This window comes from Octopus sinensis, linkage group LG13 (genome assembly GCF_006345805.1).
Source record: "Octopus sinensis linkage group LG13, ASM634580v1, whole genome shotgun sequence".
Classification (NCBI taxonomy): Eukaryota; Metazoa; Mollusca; class Cephalopoda; order Octopoda; family Octopodidae; genus Octopus; species Octopus sinensis.
The window spans coordinates 53,140,822-53,161,691 of record NC_043009.1 but is presented as its reverse complement, the minus strand read 5'-3'; the positions used below and the strand labels follow the sequence as shown (position 1 = coordinate 53,161,691).

Below are 20,870 nucleotides of genomic sequence, written 5' to 3'. Positions count from 1 at the left end.
TCTACCAAATCCACTCACAAGGCATTGGTCGGCCCGGGGCTATAGCAGAAGACACTTGCCCAAGATGACACGCAGTGGGACTGAACCCGGAACCATGTGGTTGGTTAGCAAGCTACTTACCAAACAGCCACTCCTGCGCCTATGTTGAGTATTTAAACAGATTGGCCTCTTGTTTCTCTGGAATTTGTCAAATTGATGTAGACACCTCTGATAAGTTTCGAAAATGGATTAAGGCTGTTCATCGTTTCTTTCAATCTTCCGAGCAATAACTGAATCGGCCCATTTTTTATATGTCTACTCTTTTACTCTCTTATTTGTTTCAGTCATTTGACTGTGGCAATGCTGGAGCACCGCCTTTAATCGAACGAATCCACCTCAGAACTTATTCTTTATAATCCTAGTACTTATTCTATCGGTCTCTTTTGCCGAACAGCTAAGTTAAGGGGATGGAAACACACCAGCATCGGTTGTCAAGTGATGGTCGGAGGACAAACACAGACACACAAACACACACACACACACACCACACACACACACACACACACACATACATATATATATATATATATATATATATATATATATATATATATTATATATATATATACATATACATATATATATAATATTAAGTTAGAGATAAAACCACTATTAGGCAAATCAAACAATGAAAAACTTAAGCCAATACATAATATTAATTAATTTATATTATTTTAAATATATATCAAAATTATTAAAAGTTTAATAAAAGATAATGAGTATATATATATATATATATTCATATATACGACGGGCTTCTTTCAGTTTCCGTCTACCAAATCCACTCACAAGCCTTCGGTTGGCCGGCGGCTGTAGCAGAAGACACTTGCCCAAGGTGCAACGCAGTGGGACTGAACCCAGAACAATATGGTTGGTAAGCAAGCAACTTGCCACACAGCCACTCAGGTTATAGTAATATCGAGTCTAATAAATCACGATGATGCCGATGATAAAGACTTGTCATGTCATTTACTTTTTATTTTTCAGAGGTGGGGGGATATCAGAGGTGCTTCAATTTTTTTTTTTTTTTTTGGTAATAGAAAGATAGAGTAATTTTTGAGTGTGCTTTTTGATGATTAGCAGATGAGTTTCGGAGTAAAGTTTACAAAGAAATCTATATGCCTATGCGAGTAAAAACTCACAAACACAAACATATTCATAAGCATTGACTACAAGGTAAGATAAGCAAAATGTAAGAAATTGCAAAGGTCACCTGATGACATAGAATAGAATGTCCATGTTCCTTTTCTTGCCCTTTTGTTTATTCATTTACATTTTGACTTATCTCAACTTATATCCAATGTTTTATGTGTATCAGAGTGGGCATTGAAGAGATTGTTGACCTCATTTTGTGTGATGTCTTCAAAACCTTCGCCTCAAAGTACCTTTGCCAATTTCACCGCATTGTTGACAGTCTCATGCTGAATATCTTCAGGTGAGAAGCCCTCGTAGTCCAGGACAGTCTCCGGCTACACCTTTTTCCAGCTTGCGATGAGCGTCTCATTTTTCATGTTCTGTCAATGGTCTGTCTTGGTTGCGGTTCTTCGGTGTCTTCTGCTCCGTCTCCTCTGTCGAACCGCTAGTATAATTTCCGCGCTTTCTCGCGGATAATGTTATCACTGAATGGAATGTTTTTCCTCTTGCAGCTACTGATCCACAATGTCAAGGTAGATTCTATCCTATCCAAGTGCTTATTTCTCACTGACGTTTTGGCACTTTCACTGAAACCAACTGCGACGGTAGTCCTGCCGCTTTCACAGAGACTTACTGCTACGGTAGACCTGATTGCTACGTCGTTCTTCTTCATGGAGTATATAATGCTTTCGTTGAGATCATAACAGCAACGCACGGCTGCATAACTTTTACCTTCCTGGAGCATATCCATCAGTTTTATCTCCTCATGTAACATCATAACCCTTTTCTGGCAATTAGGTTCCCTTAGAAGGTGTAGGGCGTTTGGGTGGCATCTTAGGGCTTTAATAACATGCTGCAAAAAATACAACACGCAACAAAACACTCGAGATAGCTACTAGATGCAGTTTTCCCCCAAAATATGTCTAATATATGCATACCACCAATGGGAGATTGAGCAGAAGTTTAAAATAATCATGGTTCAGAAGAATTTAGTTTGTATTACCACTAGATACAGTAATCTATACTATTATAATAATAATAATAATAATAATAATAATAATAATAAGAGAGAAAGAGAGAGAGTGTGAGAGAGAGAGAGTGTGAGAGAGAGAGTGTGTGAGAGAGAGAGAGAGCGATTGCCGCGAAAGAAGTCATAAAAATTTGCGGACGATATTCACGATTCCGCGAATATGCGACGGTGGTTTCCACAAACAATTGTTCGTTCCGCGAATAACCAGCACCGCGAATGCCGAAAACGCGAATAAGCGGGGGTACACTGTATATACATATATATATAGGTTATTTTCCAACCTAATATGGCAGTCCCGATTGGGACGAATGCTATTGTTGTTTAGTCCCTGGGGACATCGTCTCCAGCTGGCTATAACACAATCTGTGTCCTTATATTTTCGAACAGGGGAGTTTAACACCCACTCCCATCACAAAGAAGTACCTTTGGACCGCAGGGTTTCTGGGTTATTTGACTTCATCAACACAGAATAACTGGTTGGCTGAGCTGGCGCAACTAAACTCTCGTTCGAAAATGTATATGATTGTCTAAGCGACACACAGCCTCTGGTCTAATAAATAGAAACATTATTGCTCCTAAATCTCTCAATGGGAGATTTTCAGTAGCAGTACTTTAAAGTAAAGGTTGTTTGCCAACCTAATGTGGCAAATGTAAGGTTAAAAATAAAAATGAAATAAACTAAAATACAAAAGATAAGTTTATCAATATCACTTTCTCAAAATATCAAAAATAAATCTATTACATATTTTACTTCGTTATACATTAAAATAAGCCTTAATTTTTACCAGCGTTGGCTGTGTGGTTAAGAAGCAGCTCACTTTGCAACCAAGAAGTTTCGGGTTGGGTCTCACTACGCAGCACTTTGTACAGCGACCAAACTAATTTTAGTCGAGCAAATTGACTCCAGGCACTTATTCTATCGGTCTCTTTTGCCGAACTGCTAAGTCGTATGGATCGAAACATACCATCACCGGTTGTCGAGTTTTACTTAAGCCCCTGTCTTACAACTGCTCTTGTTGGTGAATTTAGCTGAGGAAATTGTAAGGAAGCCCGCCGTATATATACGTGTGTGTGTGTGTGTGTGTGTGTGTGTGTGTGTCCCCTCGTATGTGTGTATGTCTCCGTATTTGTGTTTGTTCCCTCCAGAACTCGACAACCGGTGATGGTATGTTTTGATCCTAGCAGTTCGGTAAACGAGACCGATAGAATAAGTGCCTGGAGTCAATTTGCTCGACTAAACCTTAGTATGGTCGTAGTCCAATATTTGAAACCATTAAATGAACAGTGAACATCAAAACAGTCAAAAAATTTCCACGAAATGATCTTTGAAATCAATGAAGCTTAGCAAGAAATCACCTGTCTATCTTACCTGTTGTAATCTTATCTTATTTGTATTTTTACGCCCAGCAGTATACAATTTCCCTTGATAACAAAGGGGGGAAAATACTTGTTTAACACGTTCACACATACGCACTCATACCACACCGACACTGGGAGGGGAAGTGTTTGTTATTCGTGTTCAATTAATATGTTATAATGTCTCCCTCTCCCAACTCTCCCCTCCCGACTCTCCCCTCTTTTATTCTTTTCGCGTCTGTGCGCCCGTGCGCGTTATTTGTTTGCCTCCAGTGTCTCACTATCGCTAAAGCAGCTGCAGCCAATCCCGTTTTGTCTGTCGGTTTTTTTCTGTCTCTTTGTCCCTCTATATATATATTTGTCTGTCTCCCTCTCTCCCCCCCTCTCGCTTTCTCATTTTATGATTGTGAGCATATTTTATTGCTCCTCCCTCTCCCTTTCTATGTGCACGTTTCTGTGCGTGTATGCATTTGATTGTGTGTGTGTGTGAGTGTGTGTGTTTGTGTGTGTGTGTGTGTGTGTTTGCCTCCTACGCCAAAATGGACTGTCACCAATTGGTGTCATTCCGCTCCTCTTAAAAGATAGTTAATTAGTATGAATACTTCTGGGATACATGCCTTATTTGGAGCATTGACAAATATGTTTCGGACAAGACGAAATAAATCGAAATAAAAAATCGAAATAATTTGGTGAGTCATGTACACATGACACTTATTTCAGGTCATTAACTTGAACAATTGATTATTGAAACTGAGAAGCGCTTGGGTTTCCTCGAAATCGGCAAGCCCACCCCCACAATTGGTATTCTTTTTCTCTTTTCATTTCTTCTCTTCAACTAAAAGCACTTAATGCTATCCCATTCGATTAGATAGTAACTTATCAACCTCTCTATTCAACTCCCTCAATTCAATTTCATACACATCTGTATACCTCAGTACTACTCCGCCAAAACCGACCCACTTTCATTATTCTACTAACTATTGCTATTTTGACCTCCAACTCACCTCCACTCTGTCTACCTTCCCTACAATTTGTCTCATACCTTTCTACATACTTTAGTAATCTCCCTCTGCCACTGAAATAGACACTAACTCTCTCAAATAATTGTCACTCATTTATTCGCTATTTCAACTTCCAATAATTCAATAGCCATTATCTCCAAACTTTGATTCCTAAACATAAATCCAATGCAACTCACTACCATTCAAATATTATCCTTCCTACTCCTCCTATTCATCTCCCAATTCCCCACTTCTACAACCACCTCCCGCTTAGTACCCTCATTAATAACCCTTCACACATCCTTAACTATTTTTCTCCTCTCACCATTCCCTGTCTTAATATTTCCCCTCCTCTAATACACCTAGCTCTCCACATTTAATCATTCCATCTTTGAACTTCTCTGCATTAAGATCTGAAATGTAAGATCTTTACCGATGCCAATAGTATCCATTACGGCCACATATTGAGATGAATCACATCTACCAACATTACTATGGATCTCCAACCCTCCAGAAACAGCTGTCGGACTTATAATACTTTTCCTTTACCCCTTTAATTTTCACTGTCATTTGTACTCTGTGTAAATTGAACCTTATTATTATTATTATTATTATTGAGTGAGAGAGCAGTTCATGCCATCAAAGTGACACTGGGGTAAAATATACGAAGCCCAATATACCCATCATGACTACCCGTCTGATAAGGGCACACCAGGCACATGCATCACAACCATATGTGCGCGGCATGGTGATCTCATATCAAGATAAACTGTACATGACCTTGCAGGTGGGGCCCAGTTAGAATTTTCTTCAGGTTGAGTAGCCCATCCCGCTCAAACGGTCCCTGAATAAGGGTTGTTTAAGGATGTTGAAAAACCCACCCATGTCTCCAGAGGTGAATTATTCAAACCCCAAAGAATCCCTCTCAACACATGGCTATGATACTCCACCACTACTTCTGCTCGTGATCAGAGATGCACATATCGTCAGCCACTAAGGGACATGCTCAACTGGTTATGGTCAAACAACTGACAAGCAAATCTGTGGTATTGAGCAGAATAATATATTATTATTATTATTATTATTATTATTATTATTATTATATTAATATATTATTGTTAATATAAATATATATATATTTATACTTAAAAATTCATCTGAAAGTATCCACATTTTCTTTTCTTTCGTTTTGCGTTTATGCAGATATACACATTTAGTATAAAATAAAAGGAAAATGCACAGTTTATATACTTTTGATATGTTTTGAATGAAAGAGTAATGTGGTTACTCTCTCTTTTCTCTTTTACTTGTCTCAGTCATTTGACTGCGGCCATGCTGGAGCACCGCCTTTAGTCGAGTAAATCGACCCCAGGACTTATTCTTTGTAAGCCTAGTACTTATTATATCAGTCTCTTTTGCTGAACCGCTAAGTTACAGGGACGTAAACACACCAGCATCGGTTGTCAAGCAATGGTGAGGGGACAAACACAGACACACAAACATATACACACATACATATATATACATATATACGACGGGCTTCTTCCAGTTTCCGTCTACCAAATCCACTCACAAGGCTTTGGTCGGCCCGAGGCTATAGTAGAAGACACTTATCCAAGGTGCCACGCAGTGGGACTGAACCCGGAACCATGTGGTTGGTAAGCAAGCTACTTACCACACAGCCACTAAAATGTATTAAAACTATATACATAGTGTGCATTTTCCTTCATTTATTATATGTATATTTTTTACATAACAACTCACCACGTAGGGACAATCGAAATTCTCTTCCTCCTTTTTCTCATTACTATATACAAGGTACGGTGAATATATTGTCTGAATTACACAAAAATGGAAACAAGGCATCTCATTTTAACAGATATATTTACCAAAATTATATAAAAATGTATTGAAATAATAAAGTGTAAATTCATTCAATAAAATCGCCATTGGCTTCAACCACAGCCTCCAGACGGCTTCAGAATCTCCTGCAACTCTTCTGGATGGTCTCCTTTTATAGGTTGGTGAATGCTGCCATAATCCTTTCCTTCAATTCATCTTTAGTGTTATAAGGAGTTTTGTTGGTGTCTCGCTCAATTGTGCCCCACACATAATAATCAAAGGGGTTGCAATCTGTGGAGTTAAGTTGTAAGATGTTAGGAATGATGAAATCGCAGAAATAGTCTGTCAGCCATGATTTGGTTCTTCTGCTTGTGTGGCATGGTGCAGCCACCATCCTGCCCCAGGGTAGCACTACCTCCACCAGTCACTTGATATAGGCCTCTGTGTTGAGTCTGAGGCAATGTGTGAAGATAAATGGGGACATAACGTCGCCATCACTAGTAATCACTCCAAACGCCATGATATTGACTGGATATTTGATTTTATCACTACCAGTACATGTTTTAGGGATACGGCAATCCAAAGGTTGTTCTGTGTGTTCACCATCTGATCATGGCAGAAATTTTTCTTGACGCTTGAGTTTGTTCAAAAGCTACGTAGAGCAGTCTTTTTTCTTATCCTTGATGGCTTTGGATAACAATTGGCTCGTTCTCATCTTGTATGTGGAATACAGAATGCCTTCAAGCACTACCTGCCTGATAAGAAACTCAGGCATTCTCACGTCCTTGGCGATGGACCTGATTGACTTGAAGGGATCGTTGTTAATCTGGCCTGAATCCTACCAACAAACTCAGAAGATCTTTTCTCATAAGAACGATTACTTCTGCACCGTCCTCAGACTGATACCCAAACACTCTGAAGTGTTCGTACTGAAGCTTCCGACGTGAACGCCAAGCAGTACAGCATATTGTTTCCAAATTTCTGGCAGAGTGAACTGCATCATGGTGCTGTTTTTCTCTCAGACGGTGCCCAACTGAACCTACTACACTTTGCAGTCGATAAAATCAAAGAAAATGTACATGCACGAAATTAAAAACATAAAATGGTGACAATTTACCCATCGCCTTCTGTATGTATGTATGTATGTATGTATGTATGTATGTATGTATGTATATATATATATATATATATATATATATATACAAAATTAGAAAATGGAGAAACATACTTAAATCAATCAAACATCAACCAACAGATGATACCCAATCAATACTTTATTACACCATTACATAACAGTAAAGGCATTATACAAAATATACTGTAAATATAATTAGACAAGGAAATAGAAATATAAAATATAAAATATAATATGTAATTATATCATATCTGACAGCTGTTTCGGCAGTAAGGGCAATCATGCCTCATTTAACCTATAAGCCATATAAGGCAGGTATAAATGAGACATTAACAAGGATGCCCCACGGCCTCTTCAGAGAATTTAATAAATTATAATTGTGAAAAAATTTTTTTCCAAATACATATCAATATAAAAATGTAAAATATAAAAACGTGTGCATAGACACCATCACATGTATATATATATATATATATATATATATATTATATATATATATACAAAATTAGAAAATGGAGAAACATACTTAAATCAATCAAACATCAACCAACAGATGATACCCAATCAATACTTTATTACACCATTACATAACAGTAAAGGCATTATACAAAATATACTGTAAATATAATTAGACAAGGAAATAGAAATATAAAATATAAAATATAATATGTAATTATATCATATCTGACAGCTGTTTCGGCAGTAAGGGCAATCATGCCTCATTTAACCTATAAGCCATATAAGGCAGGTATAAATGAGACATTAACAAGGATGCCCCACGGCCTCTTCAGAGAATTTAATAAATTATAATTGTGAAAAAATTTTTTTCCAAATACATATCAATATAAAAATGTAAAATATAAAAACGTGTGCATAGACACCATCACATGTATATATATATATATATATATATATATATATATATTCATTAATACAATAATACAAGATACACAAAACAAAATAAAACAAAATATATATCAATATATATTAATAAGCTCAGTTATTCTACATATTGAGTTAATAGTTCTAAAGACTACCACACAAGAAGATATATGCACACTCACATTTAAATTAAAATCAGACTTATACATGAAAAGTAATAAAAAAACCATATTTCAGTTCATAAAATTATAAACCTGTAAAAGTCAATAATAATTACTATTAATATTAATATAATTTAGGGTATCTAAGAGATACCACCACGCTGGAAATAGCAATCAAAACTTGACTCTAAAACCACGTTAAATATTCATACAGCACCAGGAGAGAAGACAAAGAAACAAAATAAACTAGCAAAAAACTTATTGGATAATTCCAGATTCCGGATTTATATATATATGTATATACATTATACTTCTTTTACTTCTTTTGTACGTATTTCAGCCCCTTCATTGCGGTCGTGCTGGAGCCCCACTTTCAAGGTTTTGTAATTAAACAAATCGACCCCAAGACTTATATTTTAAGCCTAGTACTTATTCTGGCGGTTCTTATTGCCGAACCGCTAGGTTATGGGGACGTAAACACACCAACACTGGTTGTCCAACGGTGATAGAGAGGGGGACAAACACAGAAACAAAGACACGGGCACATAGATATATACATATACAGAGATATATATACATATATATATATATACACACATAGATGTACACATATATACATACGGGCTTCTTTCAGTTTCCATCTAGTAAATCCTCTCGCAAGGCTTTGGTCGGTCTGAGGCTATAGTAGAAGTCGTCTGCCCCAAACGTCTGAACCCGAAGCCATGCGGTTATGCGGTTGGAATGTAAGCTTCTTACCAGACAGCCACGCCTGCGCCTCCAGTCACACATGAACAAACGCGCACGCACACACACACACACGTGTATGTGTGTATCATGGCTGGCCGGTAACGTTTTTTCTGCAATATATGAATGATTTATCCAGTTCATGCTATTTTATTAGCATTATCACGCGTTTGAGAATTAAAATTTTATTTCTGTAGATATATATATTATATATATATAATATATATTATATATATATATATTCTTTACTCTTTTACTTGTTTCAGTCATTTGACTGCGGCCATGCTGGAGCACCGCTTTTAGTCGAGCAAATCGACCCCGGGACTTATTCTTTTGCCGAACCGCTAATATATAGGCCTGTATCACAGTGATTTCATACTTACGTAATCATCAGCAGGCCTGAATGTATTATAAATAAACAACGACCTTGCCTCGCTTAAGCCGAACAGCTAACTGATCAACATCAACGAAGCACATGGGTGAGTTTATATATATTACATCCGGGTGAATGGCAAACTTTTACAAAATTGCATTTCGGGAGAGGAAAAGTTTTTTCGGATAAAATTTTGCAATTAAGGACAACTACTTAATAAGGAAAACTTAACAAGAAATTGTCAGGTAGATAGCGTAAAAACCTCATAAGAGAAAAAATTTCGAAAATAATTATTTCTTATTGAAATGCAATTTTGTAAAAGTTTGCCATTCACCCGGATGTAATATATATAAACTCACCCATGTGCTTCGTTGATGTTGATCAGTTAGCTGTTCGGCTTAAGCGAGGCAAGGTCGTTGTTTATTTATAATACATTCAGGCCTGCTGATGATTACGTAAGTATGAAATCACTGTGATACAGGCCTATATATTTTTAAATGTCTTACTTTGAAAATTGCATTCGGTGGGATTAGTAATATTTTGGTAGAAATGACTGATTGTCCTCTTAGCGTTTGGCAGGTATATATAATGCCTCCTGGCATGTATGTATAATTATGCCCTCTATATATAAATTTATATATATATATATATATATATATATATAATATATATATATATATATAATATATATATATATATATATATATATAATTTTAATCCAAAAGGGAAACAAAAAAACAACAACAACAGGAACAATTACAGTATTATTATTAATAGGCGCTCAGGAGATGGAAGCAGGGAGGTATGACGTTTCGAGCGGAGCTCTTCGTCGGAAACATAAAGAAGGAAGAGAGAGGAAAGAAAGATATATATATATATATAATATATATATATATATATACAATAATATGTTACATTACTCGATAGTCAAGATAAAACTCTGAGTTTCGGTTATTTGGCTATTTGAAAACGCTATGAAAAAATACCGTTATACAAAGGGAAATTACTGTGTTATAACTCTGCTTGCCTGCGTACTTATACATCGCTCGCATTTTTCGCCATAAAAATTATATAAAAGTACATAAAAAATATATAAAAATATATAAAATGTATGATAGAAGGTGTGATGAGGTAAAAAAACCTTCTTGGGACATAGCATAGAAAGCATGTTCTATCTGTTTTCTTTAGGGGACCAAAAACGTAACAGAGATTTAGTCGTATGTGGGCATGACCCGAAAAGTTCTGTCCTTGTGTTTAGACATGTAGTAGGGTCTAAGCTGCTTTTCCAGCTAAGCCATCTCTCCATGTCGCATATATATATATATGTATATATAATGTCGCATATATATATATATGTATGTATAATGTATGTATGTATGTATGTATGTATGTATGTATGTATGTATGTATGTATATGCATCTTTGTATATGTATCTTTGTATCCCACCACCACTTGACAACCGATGCTGGTTTTCTTACGTCCCTGTAAGTTCGAGAAACCGATAGGATAACTTACAATACCTTTAAAACATGAGTACTGGAGTTGATTTGTTCGACTAAACTTTTCAAGCCCGTATCGCCAGAAGATACGGCAGTCCAATTATTGCCACTTATTTGCGATTATTCTTGACCTTTCACTTTGATGTTGAGTAGTTATTTAATTAAATCCATCATTTTTATATGAACAAATATTGGAAGATAGCCACACATTCTTCTGATACATAAAGTACATTTTGCAAGCTATTTGTTCACACAAATTCATTTTCCATCTATATAATTGTAATTTATTATTTACATGTGTACTGTATCATAACACGGTACACATATATACCGAGATAATATTCTGTTTATTTTGTTGCTGTTAAAGTATAGATAATCCCAATAGGTTTGTTTCTGGTCACCGGAGACTATATTTTCTGTTGAAGATATAGACCGTGTAAGTAGAATGTGAATATCAATGGTATTTTGATTCAGCTGACATTTCAGTTGTTCTTTTTGTGCTCTTTAAGATAAAGTAGTCAGTCTATGCTTAATATTGCCTTACGCATTGTCATAAAAGAAAAACAACGCAATGACGATTTTACAAATTTACATATATCAACTCGTACGTTCACGCTCGCACGCACACACACATACACACACATACATACATACATACATACATACATACATACATACATACATAAGGAGTCATGGAGGAGTTGCTATGTACATCCGTGAGGACCTCACACCCCAGGTCCTCTTGTCATACTCAAACTCTGTGTGTGACACACTAATTGTACATATTAGGCAACTTGATGTAGTTGTGTGTGCTACATATCGCCCTCCAGATGCCCCTAACCATGTGGGCAAGTTTGAAGACTGCCTTATAAAAATAGAAGAAGTTCTAATCACATTAGAACAACACATAAGTGTACTTCTTATGGGAGACTTCAATCTACCCAATGTCAGATGGCCCGAGGGCCTTTCTCTCCCAGGAATGACAAGATGTGAACGATTGAAAGCAGTGAAAAGTCCCGCCTGAAAATAAAACTGTTGGAAATTGAAAAATGTCTGCAACTCTCCCATGAAAAGGAAAGAGCAGACAAAGAAGCCTGGGCTATAGACAACATAAAATCTAACCCCAGAGCTTTCTACAGGTATGCCAAAGAAACAGCTACGGTGCACTGTAGGATAGGGCCACTCCTTGAAAAGGATGGCACACTCACAGGAAAACCAATGAGGGTAAGTGAAATACTGAATGAGCAATTCAAGAGTGTTTTCACTCCACCCCTCGGGCATTTCCAAATCACCAATCCAACTGACTTCTTTACCACTGCAGATATAAAATCAAAGGCGGCGACGATAAATTACATATAAAGGAAGACGATGTAATAAAGGCCATAGATGAAATGAAAACAGAATCAGCTATTGGCCCCGATGGATTCCCGGCAATCCTTCTAAAAGTATGTAAGAGAGTCCTAGCAAGACCACTGCAGATCCTCTTTCAGAGCTTCCTTGCAGCTGGCAAACTTCCAAAAAAACTGAAGGAAGGTAAAATATGCCCTATTCATAAAGGTGGTAGCAGAGCAGAGGCCAAGAACTACAGACCTATCTCTCTCACCTCACACATCAGCAAGGTCATGGAACGAATAGTCAGAAGGAAACTAATCACCTTCCTTGAAGAAAATGACTTGCTGCCTGACACCCAACATGGTTTCCGACCAGGAAGAAGCTGTTTAACTCAGCTCTTACAACACTATGACTGGGTGCTGAAACAACTGCTCAACCACTCAAATGTGGAAGTCATATATCTCGACTTTGCAAAGGCCTTTGATAAAGTCGATCATGGAATGATATGTCACAAATTGCGTGATCTTGGCATAGTTGGAAAATTGGGAGAATGGCTTCATGACTTTCTGAAGAATAGAAGTCAGGTGGTAGCAGCCAATGGGGCCACTTCCATTAACACACAAATAGTGAGCGGTGTTCCGCAGGGCACTGTTTTGGGACCACTACTGTTCATAATGGCCCTCTCAGACATGCCCTCAGCCATGCAGAGAGCCACGATCACAAGTTATGCAGATGATACAAAAGTTTCACAGGCAATACAGAACCCTGAAGACACTAAGCACCTGAAATGTGAGCTGGACGAAATATACAAGTGGGCTGAAAAGAATAGCATGCAGTTCAATGCTGAAAAGTTTCAAGCTTTATACTATCAGCATGCAAAACTGAATGCAACACCCAATGAATACACTGGACCCGGAGGGATTGCAATCCCAGAGGCACAATCAGTGCGTGACCTGGGTATTCACATGAGTGATGACGCGACCTTTCATGTACATGTTGCTAAACTGGCAATAAAATGTAGACGGCTGGCTGGATGGATTCTCAGAACCTTTAGAACAAGAGAACAAGAAACCATGATGGTCCTCTGGAGGACACTTGTCCTAAGCCACTTTGACTATTGCTCTCAGTTATGGTCACCATCCAGTGTCAAGTTGATCACAGAGCTCGAGGCGATCCAGCGTAGCTACACGAAGAAGATAGCCTCTATGCAGAATGTAAGCTACTGGGAAAGACTCAAGAGATTAAAACTATATTCCTTGGAGCGTAGGCGGGAAAGATATGCCATAATATACATCTGGAAGATCCTGGAGGGACGTGTCCCAAACTTTGGCATCGAGAGTTACACAAATGCCAGAACTGGGCGCCATTGCGTGGTGCCTAGGACTCCAAATTTGCCATCAAGATGTAGGACAAGATACTGTGATAGCCTGGGCTTCCGTGGCCCACAGCTCTTCAATATCCTCCCGAAGAACCTGAGAGACCTGCATGGGGTGGATGCAGTTGTCTTTAAAATGGAACTGGATCTCTTCCTGTCAGGTGTCCCAGATGAACCAACTTCACGGCAGGAGGTGCAGATGAGGGCAGCTGCATCGAACTCTCTCATGCACCAAATGGCAGTTGCTAAAAAGCTTTCGTGAAGTAAAACCAAGTAGCAACAACAAATGGCGGTGCCCCAGCATGGCCACAGCTCATGAGCTGAAACTAGAATCAATCAATCAATCAATACATACATACATACATATTCATAGGCGTTTACTCAGAAACCGGCATGCACAAAGAGACTTCGATCGATCAAAGCACTTAGTCATATAATACAAATCCACACTCATGTATGCCCCCTATGCTCAATACAAGTTGCATACACAACAAGCACACGCATATACCAACAATGCCAGTTGAAGTGTAAACATATGTTAATTTGATTGTGAATAGGAAAGCAAAATAAATCGAAACATCTGTCGTATGAAGTTTATACTTAATACTGATTTCTAATTTTGACACAATGCCAGCAATTTTTTAGGATAAGTCGGTTACATTTATCCTAATGTTCTACTACTAGTTAATTTATCGACCCCGAAAGGATGAAAGGTAAAGTCAACCTCAGCGGAATTTTGAACTCAGAATGCAAAAACGGACGAAAAGCTCCTAAGCATTTCACCCAGCGTGCTAAATGATTCTGCCAGTTCATAGTTTTACTTAATTTTGATACAGAGTTATAGAAGTTTTATTCTTTGCGTCCGTGAATCAATGTCTGCTAAGGTGATAAGATGGCAGAATCATTAGTATATCGGACAAAATGTTTAGCAGCATTTCTTCCGACTCTTTATGTTCCAGGTTCAACTTATGCGTATCATCTTTTCGAGCCCGATAAAATAAGTACCAGTTCAGCATTGGAGTCGATGTAATCGACTTGTTCCCGATCCTCAAAATTACTGACCTTCAGCTCTGCAACAATCCAGCGTTCCGTTCAGGAGAAATGCTCTGATTTCGGTCTCTTGAACACAATGAAAACCGACAACTGATTTCAAAAGTCCTAACGCTCAAAAAATATTTTAAAATTAATATCTATTATATCGTTCATGAGCAAATAATTGAGAATATCAATAAGTCACAGTTCCTCTCAGATTGTTCGTTCACTTAAGCATTCGTTCTTAAACTGATACTAGTAGAATGAAAAATTCTGATCGGAGATGTTCTTTTAATGCAACAATGGTCGAAGGCTGACTGAAAATGCAAGCTGCAATTGTTTGCAATTTTCTTATAAACACTAATGAAAGTTGTGTAAGCTCCATTGGTTTGTAACTTGTATTTTCATCAGTTGCAATGGCATGGAAAGGTAAATTGTGCACCTGGGCATATTATGAATGCTCACGCACCTTGTCTCAATCGCTTAGTACTTGCAAGGAAACGAAAGATATGTGAGCTGTGTAATTAAAATTAAGTCGTACTGTAGCTGCTGATTGTTATAATGGATATTGTAATATTGCTTTCAAATTTTGGCTCAATGCCAGCAATTTCGGGGATCGAATACAGAGTTTTGCTGGTACTTGCTTTATTGACTCCGAAAGGGATGAGAGGCTGTTGTGTCGACGCCATCAGACGATGAAGTAGGCTAGCCCAATACGTAGATATAGAGGGAGAAGTCTAGATGTCGAGGAGTTGAGAAGAGGTCATCTGAACGTGCGATATAACAGTGGATCTCATCCTCATCGCCACTGTTATATAGCACGTTCGGATGACCTCTACTCAACTCCTCGGCGTCTAGACTTCTCTCTATATATCTACGTATTGGGCTAGCCTACTTCATCGTCTGGGGGCGTCGACACAACAGTATATTGTCAGTGGAGTATATTGTCTATTTGACACCTAGGGTTATTTAGCGTGTTGCACAGGGTTTAGGATATCTGATTCACAATCAAAATGTCTGGACCGAGCAGCGTGTTGTTTCTTTAAGCAAGGCCCTTCACTTCTCGATGTACCAGTCTATTCATACGTAAATGATTACCAGCCTGGAGCGAATGCAATTCTCTTTCCCTCCAGCTGTCACATTCTATCTAACTGAGAGATAGCGAATGGTTATCTATGTCAGCTCACGACTATATAGTTACCTAAAACAAATAGTGGAGAATGTCACTTGTTATCCAGCCATACTCGTTTGCGAGAGGCAGCTGATTATTTAATGACTTAAGCTAAATGTTTGATATAGATATGAAGATGAGATTTTTGCTAGTACTTAACCGTTGCTCCCTCTTCAAATAACTCCTTTCGGTATCTCTTTACATCTCATCTCGCATAAACTTGTATTTGATTTGATGTAAATAACGATTAAACATGCAAATAATTATGTTAGAATCTCGCTGTATTTAAATTATTCAAACCAACCTTAGCTTCTTCCGACCCTTAACCCTTAGGGGCCTGACCTCCTGAATCTTCCTGATGCATTCCACCGGTAGAGTGGTGCTAGGGTATAGAAAAAATAAGCCATTCACTGGTAAACCGGTGTTAGAGGCTCAAAGGATTAAGTATAAATTTAATTAGGCAATTTTTGCTTCAAATTAATATTACGATTTTAATTGTACTATACTCGACAAAGTGGGGGATGTGGCTTAGTAGTTAGGGTGTTGGAATCATGAGATTCAGGTTTCCATTCCTGGACCGGGTGACGTGTTGTGTTCTTGAGCAAAAAAAATCTCATAAATATATACTTACATATACATATATACATTCATATACATACATATACACACATAGATATACTAGCATATACATATACAAACGTATATACACATACACATATATATACAGAAAATAAAAACAGAAATATGAATGGAAATGAAAATATAAATGATATGAACAAAGTTATTCTAGCAACAGCCAACATATAAGAAAGAAAATATTAAATTATAATAAGTTAAAAAATAATAGTAATAATATTTTATGGTTTAACCCATGCTATACCTATAACGTTGACTCCAACTTAACAAGAAAAGTTTATAGCTTGGTTAACAAACATTTTGGTTATAACCATAAATATCATAGTATATTTAACAAAATAATAATTAGAATCGCTTTTTCTACATGTAGAAATTTAGCACAGACTATTGCTGCACATGGTAATATCTCTACTAGTAGTGATCGTTTCACAACAAACAGATATGGTATTGGACCTCAACATAATGATGTTCTTAACAACAATATGAATAGTAATATTAACATCAATAATAACAGTAATACCTTATATAATTTACCTGACAATAGTGCTTACCGATCTTATAGTAATGATAATATTAATAATAATAATGATAGTCATAATAATATTATTAACAATACTTATGATAATGATAATAAGGATAATGAAAGTATGTTAATGATCCTGATAATAGGAGTAGAAATAATGGTGATAATGGTTGTAGTAATAATAAAAATAATAATGATGATAATAATAATAATAATAATAATAATAATAATAATAATAATAATAATAATAATACGTGTCTCTAAAAGAAATGGAGAAACTCTCAAAATACAAAGATCTGGAAATAGAGGTAACTAGAATGTGGAATCTGAAAACAGAAACAATTCCTATCATAGTAGGTGCATTAGGCATGATAAAAAATATTCAGACAAATACATAACAAAAACACCAGGACTTACAAACACATATAACATACAGAAAATTGCACTACTAGGCACTGCACACATCCTACGCAGAACACTTTCCATACAATAACCATCAGAGCATCACAACAAATCACAGCACATACCCAAGGCACACAGAGCTGCGCTCGGTAGTGAAGTGAAAACACGCTATAAAAATAAAACTACTGAATAATAATAATAATAATAATAATAATATAATAATAATAATAATAATAATAATAATAATAATAATAATAATAATAATAATAATTAATAATAATAATCCAATAATTAATTGTAATGGTAGAGATATAAATAAATGTCGGTAAATGAGTTGCGTGTAGAAAATTATTTAGTATATAGATCTGAGGTAAGAACTAAAGGTGAAACACTTTATTACATTGGATGTCCTTCTAATAAATTTAAATCACGATATAATAATCATTGCTTAGATTTTCGTATTTACTAACTTAGTAAATATATGTGGGAACTGAAGGAAAAGAACATTGATTATGAAATTAAATGGTCGATAATTGGATATACAAAACCTTACTCCTTTGGTAGCAATAGGTGCAATTTATGTCTAGATGAACTATTTTTGATGCTTGCATTTAGACTTAAATTGTTGAATTTGAACTCTAATTTTAATATGAATTGTACCCATAAATTTAGGAAAACATATTTATTCTATAAAGGATAGTTTATTATGATAATACTACTAAACCTCATTAATATATAGGGATAATTGATACCTAGATTTTAATATTTATATTTTTAATGTCTGTATTTTATGCTTTTGTTGTTATTTTTTATTTTTTGCGTGTGCATATTTGTATATATGTCCAATATGTAATAACTGTGTATGTATGGATGTGTGTATGCGTGTGTTTATGTGTGTCTGAGTGTGGATGTATGTATATGACTATGTATGAATGAACATTTCAACCAATTTCTGAATACATAAATTAAAAAAATATATATTAATCCTTACTCCCCATACATTTATATGCTTGGATACATGGGATACATGTATCTGTATGTGTGTGTGTGAGTATGAAAATGCGTGTGTGCGTACGAGCACACTTGTATGTATAGATGTATACACAACTATGCATGCATGACTGTGTGTAAATATGCGTCTATGCAAGTGTGTTAATGTGTGTATGTGTGTGTGAACATGTATGGACATATGCATGTATCTGTATGTATGTGTATATATATAGGGATATTATTATGAATATATATACGTGTATGTATGTATGTATATGTTTGTATGTGTATGTGTGTGTGTGCGGCGTATTCAATAAATCATAAGGTATCAATTGATCATATATAAATAATGTGGTTAATATTTTACTAAGATAAAGAGTAGCTTGCTTACCAATGACATGGTTCTCGGTTCAGGCCCACTCCATGGCATCTTGGGCAAGTCTCTTCTACTCTAGCCTCGGGCCGACCAAAGCCTTGTGAGTGGTTTTGGTATACGGAAACTGAAAGAAGCCCGCCATATATATATATATGTGTGTGTGCGTGTGTGTGTGTGTGTGTGTGTGTTAACAAAAACTCATGGCAGGATAGAGTCAAACTGACTTAAAATTCGCATTTAGCCCACCCAAATTACTTACAATCAAGTGTCAGATACCATTCAATAAAATCTGTTCCTCAATGTTATTTTTCAGTGATGTAAATTGTAGCAATATAAAACATCTACTAATTCAATTCGAATATGTCACACGTACGAAATCATAGCTACATGTTTCATACCTAGTTTCTCTCTTTTAAATACGATCGTAGTGCAAAATCAAGTTTATGCAAACCTGTAAGCAAAAGTTCGAAATTGTCAAGACATACACACGCGTGCATATGCGCGCACAAGCACACACACATACAAGTAATAATTCTACTATTTAAAAGAATGTGCTAGTACTGAAATACAGATTAATTGTTAAAAAAATTGTCTTTGTTTTAAAGTATGCAGTGCGAGACACTCCTAAAATGGATTCCTAAATGTTCTGTTAATTAATAAAACTCTTGGAAATTATGACAGAATATTTATAGATTCTTCTTATCGTACTTCACCGAGTTTAATTTCTTTCATTTCTTAGTTTTATTATAAACTGAGCAAAACAACTCTAAATACTACTATGGACAAATGTATTTGTTTGTTAATATATACGTTTACTTAATAAAGTGAGCTGGCAGATTTGTTAACACGCCAGGTAAAACGCTTAGCGGCATTTTGTCTGCTTTTACCTTCTGAGATCACGAGGTCGACTTTGCCTTTCGGAATTAATAAAATTAGTACCAGTTGAGAACTATCATCCATTCGGATGATAAGCATCAGTTTCTTAAGTAGCATACCATAGAACAATGTTGAACAAATTTAAACGATTGCTACTAGTTATTACCGCCTACATACATATTTTGTATTATGTAAACGGAGTATACCCCTGCTGATTAAAGCATATCTGCTTTTCATCAAGAAGTCAAAAAGGAAAACGCAATACGAATCACATGCGTTTGTACAGTTACAATTGTGCTTATTTCTATTATTGTGATAAGCTAACTGCCAGATAGCCAATCATATTTCATCAAAGCAGCACAGTGTTACGAATTTGTTTCTATTTAGTTTCTGTTTATCTGTAAAACTGAACACATCACTTGCAAGTTAAACGTTCTTGACGCTTTCACCGAACTTCAAACATGAATAGAATTCTTTGTGGGTGCATATTTGCCGGTAAGAGTATCAAATTTAATAATTGTAGTTCTTAAATCTATATTAACAGTTCTTATAGAATTTTAGTGTTCGAATAACTGAAAAATAATTTTGTTTTCTTTGAGACACTAGGTTTATGTGATAAATGCTTTGCATGTTGAAAAATGTTCATATCTTATTTATTATTGACATACGCTTCTAAGTAATATTTTTTATACTAAAGGGAATTCAATTTCTAGGAACCTATTGTGTGTTTCATCCAACAAAATAATCGACTAGTATATGAATTATGTCTATGAATAAATTTACTGGACCAAATGAAGGTATAAGGGAGAAGGATTTATAGAATAGATAAAGAGTGGTTATTTCCGTCGTATATACTTATATATAGGTGTGTCTGTATATATATATATATATATGTGTGTGTATGTGTGTGTGTGTGTGTTTGTGTCTGTGTTTGTCCACTCCACCCTCAACATCGCTTGA

At 36.1% G+C, this 20,870-nt stretch overlaps 1 protein-coding gene across 2 annotated transcripts in view; it reads left to right on the top strand.

The window, feature by feature from the left end:
* The first annotated feature begins 733 nt into the window (after positions 1–733).
* Positions 734–20,870, top strand: part of LOC115218647 — a 49,574-nt gene continuing 29,437 nt past the window's right edge. Inside the window, exons 1-2 of one of the 2 annotated variants that reach the window (XM_036508351.1) lie at positions 734–749; positions 20,270–20,405. In XM_036508351.1, coding sequence (XP_036364244.1) covers positions 20,372–20,405 — 34 coding nt within the window. In that variant the 5' untranslated portion in view covers positions 734–749; positions 20,270–20,371. Of the gene's footprint in view, positions 750–20,222; positions 20,406–20,870 lie in introns of those variants that run through there. The other variant, XM_029788564.2, reaches the window with a different exon arrangement.